Below are 14,261 nucleotides of genomic sequence, written 5' to 3' on the forward strand. Positions count from 1 at the left end.
ATGTCTTAAGTATTCCTTTTAGTATAGAAATATTTGTGTTTTGTTACAATATACACCTCGCCATTTCATTATATTGTAAGCTTTGAGACGTATTATATTATTTTGGCATTGTAAACATTGCAAAGACGCCATGCTTAGACATTTAGCAAGAGAATGTTTGCGGCGCAATACCGCGCGAAGGGCACCGCGCGGGCTGCGACTCGACCTTTGTAGCACTACACTGACATTTTAACATTACGGATCTATTAAAAGTTGGCTGTTATGACTAGAACGATATAGTTACCGAGCAATAACTTTGCGTTTTGTTATGAAAGTTCATACTCGGTTTGGTATAGAACTTGTCATTACGGCAAACCTATCATATTCTTTAACGTATAATCAGCCAAAGTGATTTAGAAATCATTACATTTTTAGCATAAGCTTAGTCAGTTTTTATAATACTTCCAGTGACTTTTTGCGATGTTTTCATGCACTGTTAATAGTTTGTGTTTTCTATTTTACTAGAAACAGACATTTTAAAAGAATGAAAGAAATAAAAGACTAAATTCAATAGATAATAATACGATTCATTTATATTAGGTACATCTATAACAATACTTTTAACAGTCTTAAAACAAACGACTTAGTGAGATAGGTTGCGGTTAACGCCGTATCTACAATATTTACATGAGGTCAGTTACGCGCAGGTTAAGGAAGTGAAACCACGATGGATAGGGTTAGGGGGGTTGTGGTGCACGGCGCAGGACCCGGCGCCGCGCGCCACAGCCTCGAAGAACTGTCGTAGGTCACTAACGGAGCGCGTCGGCGGCGCCTGCAGGTCATGCAACGATGCAGCGCGTCGCGGCGTCGCAGTGGCCACCGCCGGCCGCGACAGCTGCTCACTGCTGCGCGCCAGGCTCCCACCGCTCTGCGACAGTGATTCGAAGAGCGCGCGACGCTCGCGCACGGGCACGTACTGCGACACTACTTCGTGGGTATTAGGGGAACACGACCTCGCCCGGCTTTCCAACGAGGCCGTTTTGCGCCTCGCCGCCTCCAACGCGAACCGGCCTCTTTCCGCGCCCCCGGTCGTCCCTTCCCAGCGCTTGAGGTATCGATGTCTTCTCTTCTCTGAGTCGCCGCTCCGAGCCCGCGGCAGCGTATGGTGCTGCTGACTCCCGTTCAGTTTGCTGCAGTTGTCACATTTGATAATTTTCGCCTTTCTGACCGGAGCATCAATCACATCAATCGATTTTAGTGCGTCAAGGGAGAGAGACAAGTCTAGGCTGCGATCGGACGACGAGTCGTAGTCGTCGTCTTCGACGACGATGCCCTCGTCCGTGGCCGCCGGAGAGTGGTCTCGTCTTGGCAGCTGTGTTTCCGTTGTCAGCAGCCTTCGCCGTGCTCGAGGTGGCGGCCGGGGTGGACAGGAGGGTGTGTCCTGCTGAGGCACGAGTTTCTTTGGTTCGCGACCGGTGTCTGCAGCCGGGAGCACGTCCAGGAAGCGCACCTGCGGCAGCGGCGTCTGTCCGAGGATCTCGACGCACAGTGCTCTAACCCAGCGCGCGTATTCCGTCTCGTTGCAAGCCTGTGATAAAAGTTTTAATTTTAAAATAAGGTCTTCATAACATATCATAGTCTATATCTTTAAAGGGAAAAGGAGACATTTGTACCAAAACCGTAAAATCTCGAAACGAAATCGGAAAGCAAAAAAAAAATGTGAGAGCCAAAACTATAAAAAAAAATCGCTTACAGAGAAGTCTAGTAGCGTTTAACTCTGTAAGTTGAACATGGGGGTTCTATTCAATTTGGCCATTTTACGTCGACACCTTCGCGATCTAGCCCTTCATATGGTAAATACGGCCATCAAAAGGTCACCGTACCACCGTACACAAAGCATTATGATTTACGTGTGCTCCGTTACATCAAGGTCTATTAAACGCGTGAGAAAGGTCCGCTACCAAGGGGACCGAATCGTCTTCAACAACTTGGCCCCTTACTATCGTCTTTGTAAGCAAAATGTTTGATATAAAAAACATATCTATTCATAGACGAGAGACACCCGTTTTAAACTTTGGAATCGTATATATTTTAGTGATACGTTATTTTCTTTAATCACTCAAAGTTTAATTTCATTATCAATGTACATTTTCTGACGAAGTTAATATTTATGCTTGGAGATGATTGACAACAAAAGGCGAAAGGTGTATCAAAATCAACGACCTTAAGTTAAAAGGCTAAGGTGAATTAAATATAAGGCCATTGGTCGGGCCTAACGTCTAGTACATCTATTCAAAGGTATACTTTAGCATATGTTTATTGACATCGTAAAATACCTAACCCGTGTTCTAATTACAGTAAAGTAAAAAATGTAATTGTGTGTTATGTAAAAACCGATTGCATATCATTACGCAATAAACAGCACAAATATTCCTGCTATAAGCTTGGTTACAGGTGACAGACCTCCTCGAAGTTTAGGAATAACTTGACGAAAATGCTAAAATACGACTATTTAATACCAAAATAAATAAATTTTGACGAATTATTGCCAGCAAAATAAATATGTATTAAGTTCACTTATTGACCATTCGTAAATTTATAGCCAGAAGAATTTACTGAAGAAAATTCAAAAAAAAATCTAGTTCGATTCACTCAATAGGTTCTTAATGGTAAATATCTATATTAAGTAGTTTTATCAGCCAAAATTTCATAGTTTTTCAATACATAATCAACGTAGTTATTCAAGAAAATCAAAGTAGATATTCTAGTTATATTTTAAGGCAGTACGTTTTGTATGATAATATAAAGACACTAGTCATTGTATTGAGACAATGCTTTCATAAATTTGCAACTGTTAAGCACTCGTTACATGACGCCAACGCTTCATACAATAGTAAACATTTACACTTTATTGAAAAACACGACCCTGAGACGGACAGATATATTATTTATTTTGTTTTTGTTTATATAACAATAGTTATTGTACACAATGTGGTAAGCAAATGAGGAATTATAAGACGATTAGACTAGTGCCAGAATACTTTAGCGTTTGAGTGTCAACGGTCACAAAGATCCTGAACTAGAACTTATCTACTTTATCTAATCGATTTTACTTAGCATGAATAGAAATTTAGGTTTTTGTACCGTTTTGAAAAAATTATGTCTCACTTTAATAAAGTGATTCATTTAAAGTGTTCTGTAATTTATTACGAGTCGTTCTTAACACAGACATTTTGCTTATCTGCGAGCTACTGCTGGTAAATCCGCTATAAATTCTTAGCCTGGATTACACACTACACTTTGAATCATCGCATATACAATCTATTTCTCACAAATACGTTCGCACCAAAGAAGCACACATAATGCTTGATTGACTGTAGTTCTTATTGCGGTTCCATAGTGGTTTTAAGACGTTTAATTTGGAACTTGGGTGTCAAAGTTACTCTGTTTACCTGAAACGTTGCGACTGGAGCGTCATCGCGCAGTCTGGACAGCTGGAAGGCGTTGGGCAGTGCGGCAGCACGCAAATGTAGGTGTCGGAGAGGAAGCCTAGCCGCTGGGCGGCGTGGCAGTGTGCCCTCTCGCCACGCAAGTAGGCAACCGCCGCGCACTGCCGCACGCACCCACGCCCACGAACCCTCGTCTTCATTGTAGTATTGTCGGAGGACGCCTGTTAGAAGAATTAACATTAGTTTGAGTTCAACAATTCTCCTCGTATGAAGTAGCCACAGATGTGTGCTAGATTTACCTAGTTTTATAGCTAAGAAATTTTAGAAAACAGGAGTTTTTCCCAGTAACTATACGTTTCGTGTGGTGAACACTCGATCAATAATCTAGATAAAATATATCTTATCTGTTTAATTGAAAATTCAATTATAAAGTTTTGCAATTTTCAACAACACGTTATTTTTTTTAATAATAATTTGTCAATGGTTCTCTATGTATCGTTAACTAAATTTAGTTTCAGTTGTGCATATTGTTAGCAGATGTAAGAAGCAACCAAACTTAACAAAAAGATCAAACAAAGAAATAAAATAAAACAATACCAAAGCAAACACAAGCTTCGTTCTGCTTGGGATTAGATAAATAACCCAAATGTGTTTCGATTTGATTTAGTAAGTGTTGAGTTTTACGAGTAATATAAATCCAACACAATTTTGTTTTTTTAATTAAAGTCTTTTTTATCCATCTCTTTTTAAAAATTTATTAGCAACTAGCTTTTACATTGTCGGACGTTCGCGGAGAAAAATTTTAAGGTAAAGAAAATTGATTAGGTAGCCTACGTGTTCTTCTAGACTAAATTCTATACATCTATGCCAAACTTCAACGAGACCCATACAGCCATTCTGGAGATACTATTAGAATTAATATCTACATTTACAAATCCAATTGTAGGCTTGTTAAGTTCATCCCTAATGTGACTTTGACGTATTTTATTCACCTTGTGAATGTGAATTAAATTAGTGTAATCACGGTCGACGAAGCAGTCGCTAAACGAATAATAAGATTATCGGGTAACTACGTCAATGAAGTTTTTCAATGTCTTCTATATTTGTATCGTATACATCGCGACATGAATATTAGATAATAATCATAAACATATACTATAGTGCATCAAATTATAGTACCTTTGTTCTCAATAACCAAACCTTGTTTATGGTCTATTACGAATATTTGCGAAATGCGTTTTTGTAATGTCATCATCTAAATAAGTCGAAATTTGTATGCGATTTGTCGTTCTTCTTTTAAAATCTAATACAAATTTTGTCGATGATGTTACGAATACTTTCTCGCACATTTTCGTGCTAGACCATTTGTCATAACGCCACACACGCATTTCGTCCATTTGAGAATATGAAATGTCATAAATTTATTTATTTAACAATTTATTAAGCTAACACAATAACACAGAGTATATTTGGATAAAATTTCTTTTATTTCTATAGCTCACAAGCTTCGGTTATTTCATAACGATATGTAAAGTGCTAATTTGATAATCAGTAAGATTAGCTTAAAAATTACCACGCCAAGAAGTCAACAAGCAAATTTTCACTAAAACAAGCAAGAGTGAAAACTCTTTACTTAATAGATATTACTTAAAATATTAGTAAACACGTCCATAATAAACATTTCAATATTACGTAAGCAATAGTCATAAAGTCGAAAGTGACGGAGAAAGTAACTTTGAAGGGCCGTTATGGGATACCCGCATCATACAATGCGTTACGGCGAATCATAATTCACATTTTTATAGAATTGAGGTAAGGTTAGAGATATAAACCTTTTTAGATAAACTAAACCTGACTCGTTTTTTTATAAGGTGGCAAAAGGCCTGAATTTGCCGTAATAGCGAAGCGACCGCTGCGCATAGACATCAACAATTCCAGATGTGTTGCCTACCTTTAATCAACAGGGGGGTGGCCCTGAAAGAGGATGTTTCCCCTTCCTATGCAACCTTTTTTCCGTCAAATCCACTTCCCCTTCCCATCATTTCGACATAATCGAATTTTGGGAAGAGAAAGTGGACTAAAATTAGCGCACCAGCACGCACACTCATCAGACGAAACGTAGAATTACTTCAACTTCACTCTGATCTTTTATGTGGTCATTCTTAATTACTTAATAACATAGATATATTCGTTAACAATCCTACAAAATGCTTATGAAGGAATGAGGAAGGAAAATATTCGTGTAACATAAATATATACTGTACATAATATACTTTGGTCAATCATTAAAGTAATTATTCTATACATAAAGTTTACTTGAACGTGACAGAAATATTACATTCGAATAGTTTATTTCAATTTAATCTGTGATGTAAATTATAACAAAAATAATATGTATACTCACCATCTATATATATATATATATATTTATATTTAACTTGTATAGATAAATATTACAAATATAATTATATTCAATAAAAAATATTATGAGATTATACTGAATATGTGTCGGTGAAAGGTAAATGGCAGTCTAAACAAATGAACAGTATTATTATAATAAAGATAACTTGACGTCTATAGCGTAAAAGAAAGAATGATTTACAATACTATGATGATACGAGTATAATCAACAATTCCGCCATCTTAAACGACACCAAAAGAAATGGGCAGAAATAAACGGACTTCTATTCAAACGGTTTTCTAAATCCTTCAATTAACTTATCGATCTGAGTCATACCTTATTGTTCGTCTAAACGTTTTTTTAAATATACTGTTATCCCTGTTTTTTCAAAGAAAATGAAAGGGACGACACTTCAAGGTTAGATTCCGAATATCCCATTAATTTAAGTACACATTTGTAATAGCAAATAATAAGTAGTCGATCAACTGTACTGTTTAGTACTCATCAGCTTACTATACGTCCCGACTGTAAGGCTCTGTGCTTACACTAGATTAGTAAAGTTAGTGCTATGCACGCGAAAAAATTGTTAACGCCAACAATATTTAACCTTGATATATCTCATTCCCTTTCGTTTCCCTTTTCATAGATTCTTTCGTTATCAGTGTCTGAGGTATAGACTGGCACAATATTGACTTTTGGGCGTCGTCTCTTTGACTGTCGCTGATACCAATATCTACAATAAACATGCTTTAATAAATAAAGCGCACGCATCGCTTTCTGTGTGTCGCTATTATTGTATGAATTGGAGAAGACAACTTCCATTTTATTATACGCACAAATCTGAAGGCTTATTAGATATTCAAATTACGGTTGAAATTGATGGTCGATGCTGAAACTATCCTGAAACAATTTTAAACTAGCTTTCGCCCGCGACTCCTTCCAGCGGATTTAAAAAATACCTTATTAGTAGTCTATGTGTTCTTCCAGACTATGTTCTACATCTAAGCCAAATCGCAGCGAGATCTGTTTAGCGGTTCTATAGATACCTTCTAATAAACATCCATTCATCTAAACATTCGCATTTATAACATAAGTGAGATTACTACTTATGATACGGAATAAAAAAAAAATATTCGATCGCCCTTGAATCAATAGATCGAGTATTTCGATTACTACTAAGATTGTTGGGTTAAATTTGAACTGAATAAGCAAAAATAGTTAATCGAATACTGGTTACAGACGTATGTATAATTCAAGCAATTGACTTTATTCATGTCGCAATTCATAATGTAGTATGCAAAAAATGTAAATTAATCACAATGTTTATATTAAGTTACGTTCACACTATTATTATTATAAGCATGTAAAGGCGTAGACCAACTAGTGCTAACGTCACACATCCGGACACAACGCATCAAGTTGCAGATTGCATAACTACATTAGCTGATAATAGGGTGTGCTACCTCTCGGGTTTGCGTGGACCATATCGGCCTCCGGGTTAAACATTGATATCTTCATTCAGATAGGATGGTGTACGATAAAGGGATTACGTTTTATTTTGTCTTTTAGCAGCCAGTGTTCGGGTCTAAGTTTACTAAACTCAGCATGTGCACTTCATAATAGGGTAAAAACTACAATTATGGTCGTTACGTTTAATTTAAAAACAATTCTATGTCATTTTAATATTTTAATTCTTAGACTAGCCATATTATTTACCACGTTTAATTATAAATATAACATAATTTTTAATAATGTCGATGTAATTCCTCCTGGAACTCTCTTTTTTTTTAGTAAAAATGCTGTTAATTACTTTAAAAGGTTATGTGTAATTAACTAATTACAGGATTTAGTTAATATTATATGATATAGCACGAGCAGATTATTATATATTAAGCAAACAAAATCTCTCTCACTGACTATGTTTTTAATTATAAAATTTAATTTCCTTATTGGGACAACAGAACGCCAATCGAACAAATTACCCGATTATCCTTAAAATGTCATATCCGAATATCACGATCATAAGAACCGTCTGAAAAACTGAAGCTATATTTTTGAACGTGTAGAAATAATCATCGTTCAATATCATGTTGTTTGAAGGGTAAATTTTAATCAAATAAAGTTTACATGTTTTACGTTTCGAAGCGTTTTTCTTTGTCGTCTAGTTAATTTTTCTCAAACAATGGGCTAGTGTGTGAACTTGTGGATACACTAATGTCATTTCACATATAAAAGCAACAAAGTGTAAAGATAAAAAGTCACCTGTTTATCTTAGGTATTCGGTTCATATCAGTCAGAATATAAATAAGGTTTTGCTTAAAATATGTATAGCATAGATTATCGACATTTATTTTGGTTCATGTTGACACACTTTTAGCTTTATACGAATTTTAGCGCGCAAGTTGATAACCGATATCTTTCATAATAGGGAAACATAACGTATTTGTTTTTTCTAGTGTACTGTTATTACTAGTAAAACTAGGTAAATAGAAGATTAGCTAACGGTTTATAAGAGTTCGAGAAATATAAAAATATTTACCTTATGATTGTTGCTCATAAAACAAGTTTTATAAAAGAAAAATAATGCAATTAAATTCATATCGTTCTACGACTAAATAATCACTAGTATTCCGTATTAAACTGACCTGATATCCTGAAGTCAGGGTCATCAGGCGTTGGAAATGGTCCTGGTGTGAGCTCTGGGCGCAGTTTTCGCAAGCCGGCGACCACTCGCGGCGCCGGCGACTGCTCACCAACAAGCATCGCCCGATTCACCACAACATTTTAAAATCAAACACCTCACAACACACAAAACATCACTTATTCACGAAAATAATTCAGCAACTAACAACAATGTCAAGTTGTCAAATAATTTAAATTTAACGCCAAAGATGACAGTTCGTTTGTTTTTAAAATTCGAAATTTATCGTTACATTTCGCGCGTAACGCATCTTGTCTATCGCACGCAAGTATCCGCTAAGCAGTGACGAACTACTCCGCTCGACCAGCTGACGTATCAATGAATGAAAAAAGCATGCGTGAGCTTGATTTGTCCTCCCCACCACCCAACTACTTGTGAACAATAATAAACAATCTAGATTAAAGACAAGTTCCTGCTACCGCCCTCTATTGACCAGTAGCAAAAACTTTACAAAATACCACTTGAAAAGTATTTTACTATTTTTACTACTTTTTACATATTTTGAACATGTAATTTGGAAAAAAAAAGAAACTGTTTTTATTATAGAATAACTATACGTTTTATATTATCCCTATATTTAGATGTAAAATATATTAGCAAAATATTTATTACATGGGAACAAATGTTTGAATAATCTGTTTACTATGTAACTGTTTAATTTTATTATTTATTAATTTAATTAGGTGAATTTAAATGTTTGTCATAGTAAAAGAGCTTTAAAACACACGTTTATTTTATCTTTTGTAATTTCTTAATTCCCGTGCCATCTATTCTGTAAAATAATAAGCTACAAATTCGTAGTTCTGATATGTTTCAAAAGATGCCGCTTGTAAAAATTTACATCGAACTTCCTTTAATGATAAATATGTTCCAAGTTGCAGAAATCTATCATAGATGGCGTGGCAATCGAAACAATAAAAAAATATTATTTTTTACTAACATTTGATAGATGTCACTGAGCGTGCCAAATCAAACCTGTACTAATTTTTCTAGACTTACGAGTAAATTATTGTTTTGGTAATTATTAACCAAAGTAAGTTAATATGATGCATTTAATAATCACTTAAATATATAAAAATTGTTATTTCAGCGTAATATTTAATCCTCTAAAATTAATATTCCAGATTATTTAAATTAATGTGTTTAAAAATTAAGTAATTATCATTAAAAAAAAATTGTTAATTGGAATATTAAAATAATATGCTAAATTATTTGTTACAAATACATGCATTAAAGTAGCACTTTTGCATATTGTATTATGATGATTATGTTAATTTTTAAATCTTTAAGTTAATTAGCAAATTAGAATACTTTATATATTGAACAGTGATTTGATATGGAAAGTAAATTAAAATTGTTTTTTATTTATTCAGTTCAGTTTTATCTTTATTACACTTTTGTAACACGGTACTTGATGTTAATAGTTATTTTTAAATCCGAAAAAAGTAAAAAAACTTTTTTTTTAGTTTATCTAGCAATTGACTTTAGTTTTTTTTTCAGATTTTGACTAAAAGTGAAGGAAGAAATTGGCGGATGATATTGAATGTAAGTCGATATTTTTCAAGAAAAGTAATTTTTATTTTATTACATCAATTTTATTCGTTAAAATAAAATCACACTGATATAACAATTAGTCATAAATAATCAACCTTAAATATTTATGATTTCACGGTTGATAATAAATTAAAGTTAATAAAACGTAGAACATTCTTGTTTTGGAAGATTACAAAAAAATAATCTTAAATTTTAAGGAAGACGAGATCAAATAAATGGCACGACGATGTAATTACAACCCGTCCTATAACTGGCTTAAATTATATTATTAAGGCACTTTTGAATCTTATACTAATTATAAAACATTATAATATAAACTTAAACAAATTAAAGCTTTATAATGGAAGAAATATCACAATGACAATGACATTAAAAGACAGGAATTACCACGGGCGCCATTTGTTGGCGTCCAATTCGTCCGCCGGAGGTCCCGGCCGAAGGTGATCTTTTTTCTCGGCATAAAAAGCGTCAAGTTGTCGTTTAGCCTCCTCCTGTTTTTTATACTCCTGGTACTCGATCAGTTTCCTTTTCTTTTTTGGTGGCAAGTTGCTATAATCCATTGGCGACTCGCAATGTTCCGGAAGACTGGCCGCATTGGGTTTACTATAAACCGTCGATTCTTCATTGGCGTTGCGCTGTTCAAAGTTTTTCGGTGAATGTGCGACCTCGCTCACCGACACAGGCGATTTAACCTTTCTCAAGTCTAGTGTGTCGTTGTTACTGGGATACGATGCCATTTGGTAATCGTATTCAGGTCTGTATGCATCTTCTCTGGGCATATATCTTGGTTCGGGTTGATCGTTAAAGTCAACAACGGGGCTGTGATCGTTCCCCCGTTTGTCCATTATGTGTTGCCTTATCTTTTGTAAAATAGCATCCTTTGCTTCAGCCGGGACTCTGTTGAAGTAGCCATTCCGTCCGGAACTAGGCTCTTGTACCGGCTGCTGTAGTTTATCGACTGTGGTGAGGAGACCGGCCATAGGGTACGGTTTAGGCTGCGCCTTCGCTTGTCTAGAATAAGACCATTGTTTTGTTCCATCTCCCGAGTATACTGAATCTTCTGCATCCGACGAAGATCGCTCGTGATCGCTGTAGTAATGATGGCGATCGGATACAACTGAAGACGGGGAGGTTGGCGGAGAAAAAGGCGGTCTCTCCGGCACATGTATGGTCAAAGGCTGTGACGTGATAAGCCTTGATAGATGACTGATTAGATTCTGACTGACTTTCTCATCCAAATCTGGAACCGACATGATGAACCTGCAAGCTTCGGCTGCGCATTGTCCAAAACCGGCTTGAAACTTCTTTGCTTCCAAAACTGGGTCCTTAGGGGTATGTAGTTTAGTGAGATGGTTTACCGTTAATTCTAGGATATCGGCCTTTTCGAGTTTGCTTAAGTTGTCGTCATCGATCTGTAAAGGATTAAACACATTAAATGAAGCAGGTGCAATAGTTTCTCACGTTACGCTAGGAGAGGTCTCATATTAATATAACTGTCCGAGCAGCGGAGTGTGAGCGGACCATCCTGTTTATTAATGGCCTGCACTTTTGTATTCCAGTTTCGGTCGCTCCGTACATATCCGAGTTATAAGAAGGACGACCGGTCGCAATAAAATAAACGGCGTGTGAATGGAGGATGGATTACATTTTAAATGATGAACGTTTTTTTTTAAATTAATTATACAGTCTCGTACTGAATGCTGGCTAATTAATAATTTTGTGTTTAAAAATTAATTGATAGAAAATATCAAGCGCATGTATAGTGAAGTAATTAGAGCTAAAAAAATATTATATAATTAACATCGGTGTGTAATTTAATTTTTTTAAAACATAATCGATATTCTCATTTTTAACGTTATGTATTCACAAAATCATTTTATAACTGTATTAAAGCCACACTTTCTAAACCATTAAAAATATGAAATAACGTAATAATAAACACTAGACGTACCTCTAAAGCGCCCACCATGAGGTCCTTGAGTTCATCGAGGCAGCGGTTGATGCGCGCGCGCCGCTTCCTCTCCAAAAGCGGCTTCGTTATCTTCTTGTACTTGGCCGTCTTAGACAGCGGCGCCGGCTCCATCGCGATATGTTCTATCTGTTACAATAACACAAAGATGAATTATTTTACATAATTAACGGATGAATAATTAATGAATATCGAACTATTACATATACACGATCAGTTTGAATGCATGAATACTAAATTCGACTTGTTGAATTATAAAGTTACATTTTATTTTTACAACGCGTTTTATATGCGGACTAACCTTTTAAATCAACCGGAATCTGCAATCGTTAGACGGATGAAATGTATTTTAGTAATTTTTTTTGTATAAATGTAAACGACTCGAGAGCCCGTTGGCTCGGGACACCCGCCTTCACCCGTGGCCCGTAATGCACTGCCTGAAAAAAGCCTTCTCCCCGCGGCGTGCCCCCTCCCCCGTCCTTCCCGCCCGTGCCCCGGGCACGCCACCCCCGCGGCGCGCTGGGCCCATTCATAGCGTGAGCACGTGTGGCCGAGCTATCGGGTTTCCAGCATGCGTACCATACTTTCCCAGTCCTCAAAATGCAAAGGTACTTGTGAAATATTCACACTTTCCTTATAACAGGGGAACAGGGCATAGACCGATGATTACTACATAACATCTAGTACCTGGATAACCGAGCTTTGCTCGGTATTTTTTTTTAAAGCGTGTTTTTTGGAAATTATATTTAAGTAAGAATTACTAATAAAATGATGAAATATGAATAATATTTCTCGATCTTACCGATAGAAAAAGTTAAGTTTATGTTTAAGTTTATTATCGATTAAACACGAATAAAATGACATTTTCTAAAAATGATTCCTAGTTAGATCGATATATCGCCCCCGAAACCCCCTATATACTAAATTTTATGAAAATCGTCGAAGCCGATTTCTGCATATATATATATATATATATACAAGAATTGCTCATTTAAAGATATAAGATTCACCACCTCTTCATAAGAAGGTACTTTGATAGTTCTATTATAAAAACTTTGCGAAGATCTGTGATTGAGATTATTTTCTCAAAAATCAGTAACAGTGGGTGTTGGTCCGTACTAAGTTAATTTCATAGAACATAACACTGTCGCATTAATAGAGTATTAACATTGAAATGAAATTGTTCTTGACATCACGGCAACTGCAATGACTGATTTAATTTTATAAAACTAAAGCTTCCTATATAGCACTTATAAGATGTTCATCTATTCGCAAACCTTAAAAAGTTTTCGCTTTGCGTATTAAAAAATATAAATCAAAACGAAATAATTTTTGTTCTCTTTACGGTCGTAAAGAAGAGAAAAATTAATCATTTAATTAAACTTTGGTAAGGCGATAAAGAAACTAATCCTTAATCATTTTGGTGATCTGCTTTTATCCTTGCTAAGTATAAAAGCTTGCACGTGTAAGATGCAAATACATTCAGCTATTTAATTATATTATGAATATCGAAGCAGTTTATTAAATATTCACATAAATCAATATAAAATTTATAGTATTCCGTGTATCATAAAATTAAGAATTTTATTTTGATATTTTTTATACCATAAATAAAAAAGCTAGCTCACATTTTATTTGTGGAAAACATCGCCGGCAACATAAGGTCGTAAGTCGTTTATGAGCTAAATTACTTTTTGTTTCATAGATTTTTCGGCTATTTATTTTAAAAAAAAACCATTACGATTCTTTTATTTCAAACGTAATAACGGTTAATTCTTCAAATCTACTCGCCGCCTGCAATGCAACTTTTGACTTTGAAGTTAGCGCTGAAGAAACAAAAAAGGTTTAAAAAAAAACTACCCTTAAGTAATAAATGGTAGACGTTCAAAGGACACAATTCAACCATAGCGGTAATTTTTGAAGCAGGTAAAGATTTGGCGCGAGCCGCCTATGATTGTTAAATAGGTTGTATTTTCATTAAACCTTTTTGGTCGTTAAATAATAAAAACTTTTTAAAGCGTTTAAATAATTACGAGTCATTAAGAAATTTAACAAAAAACCACATGAATGTTGTAGGAGTTCAGCAAAATTTTCACCAAAGCTTTTTTTTGAGTAATTAATGTAATAATTATGTTTTTTTTTTACTTTATAATTTATTTACAATTGCCAACGACAATGTATAGATTTTTTTTTGACTTTTTAAAGTTA

General features: G+C 35.1%; 2 protein-coding genes across 2 annotated transcripts; both read right to left on the minus strand.

The window, feature by feature from the left end:
• Positions 1-545: 545 nt before the first annotated feature.
• Positions 546-8,836, minus strand: LOC106126877 (uncharacterized). Its single transcript, XM_013324780.1, has 3 exons — positions 8,475-8,836; positions 3,432-3,649; positions 546-1,567 (listed from the first exon to the last, which is right to left on the minus strand). The coding sequence occupies exons 1-3, from the start codon at positions 8,590-8,592 to the stop codon at positions 677-679; spliced, it is 1,227 nt and encodes a 408-aa protein (XP_013180234.1). The 5' UTR covers positions 8,593-8,836; the 3' UTR covers positions 546-676.
• A 1,337-nt stretch (positions 8,837-10,173) lies between these two features.
• Positions 10,174-12,476, minus strand: LOC106126584 (class E basic helix-loop-helix protein 40). Its single transcript, XM_013324304.1, has 3 exons — positions 12,355-12,476; positions 12,036-12,182; positions 10,174-11,496 (listed from the first exon to the last, which is right to left on the minus strand). The coding sequence occupies exons 2-3, from the start codon at positions 12,165-12,167 to the stop codon at positions 10,468-10,470; spliced, it is 1,161 nt and encodes a 386-aa protein (XP_013179758.1). The 5' UTR covers positions 12,168-12,182; positions 12,355-12,476; the 3' UTR covers positions 10,174-10,467.
• Positions 12,477-14,261: the final 1,785 nt, after the last annotated feature.

The sequence above is a fragment of the Papilio xuthus genome, unplaced genomic scaffold, assembly GCF_000836235.2.
Source record: "Papilio xuthus unplaced genomic scaffold, Pxut_1.1 DF824992.1, whole genome shotgun sequence".
In the NCBI taxonomy this organism is placed as follows: domain Eukaryota; kingdom Metazoa; phylum Arthropoda; class Insecta; order Lepidoptera; family Papilionidae; genus Papilio; species Papilio xuthus.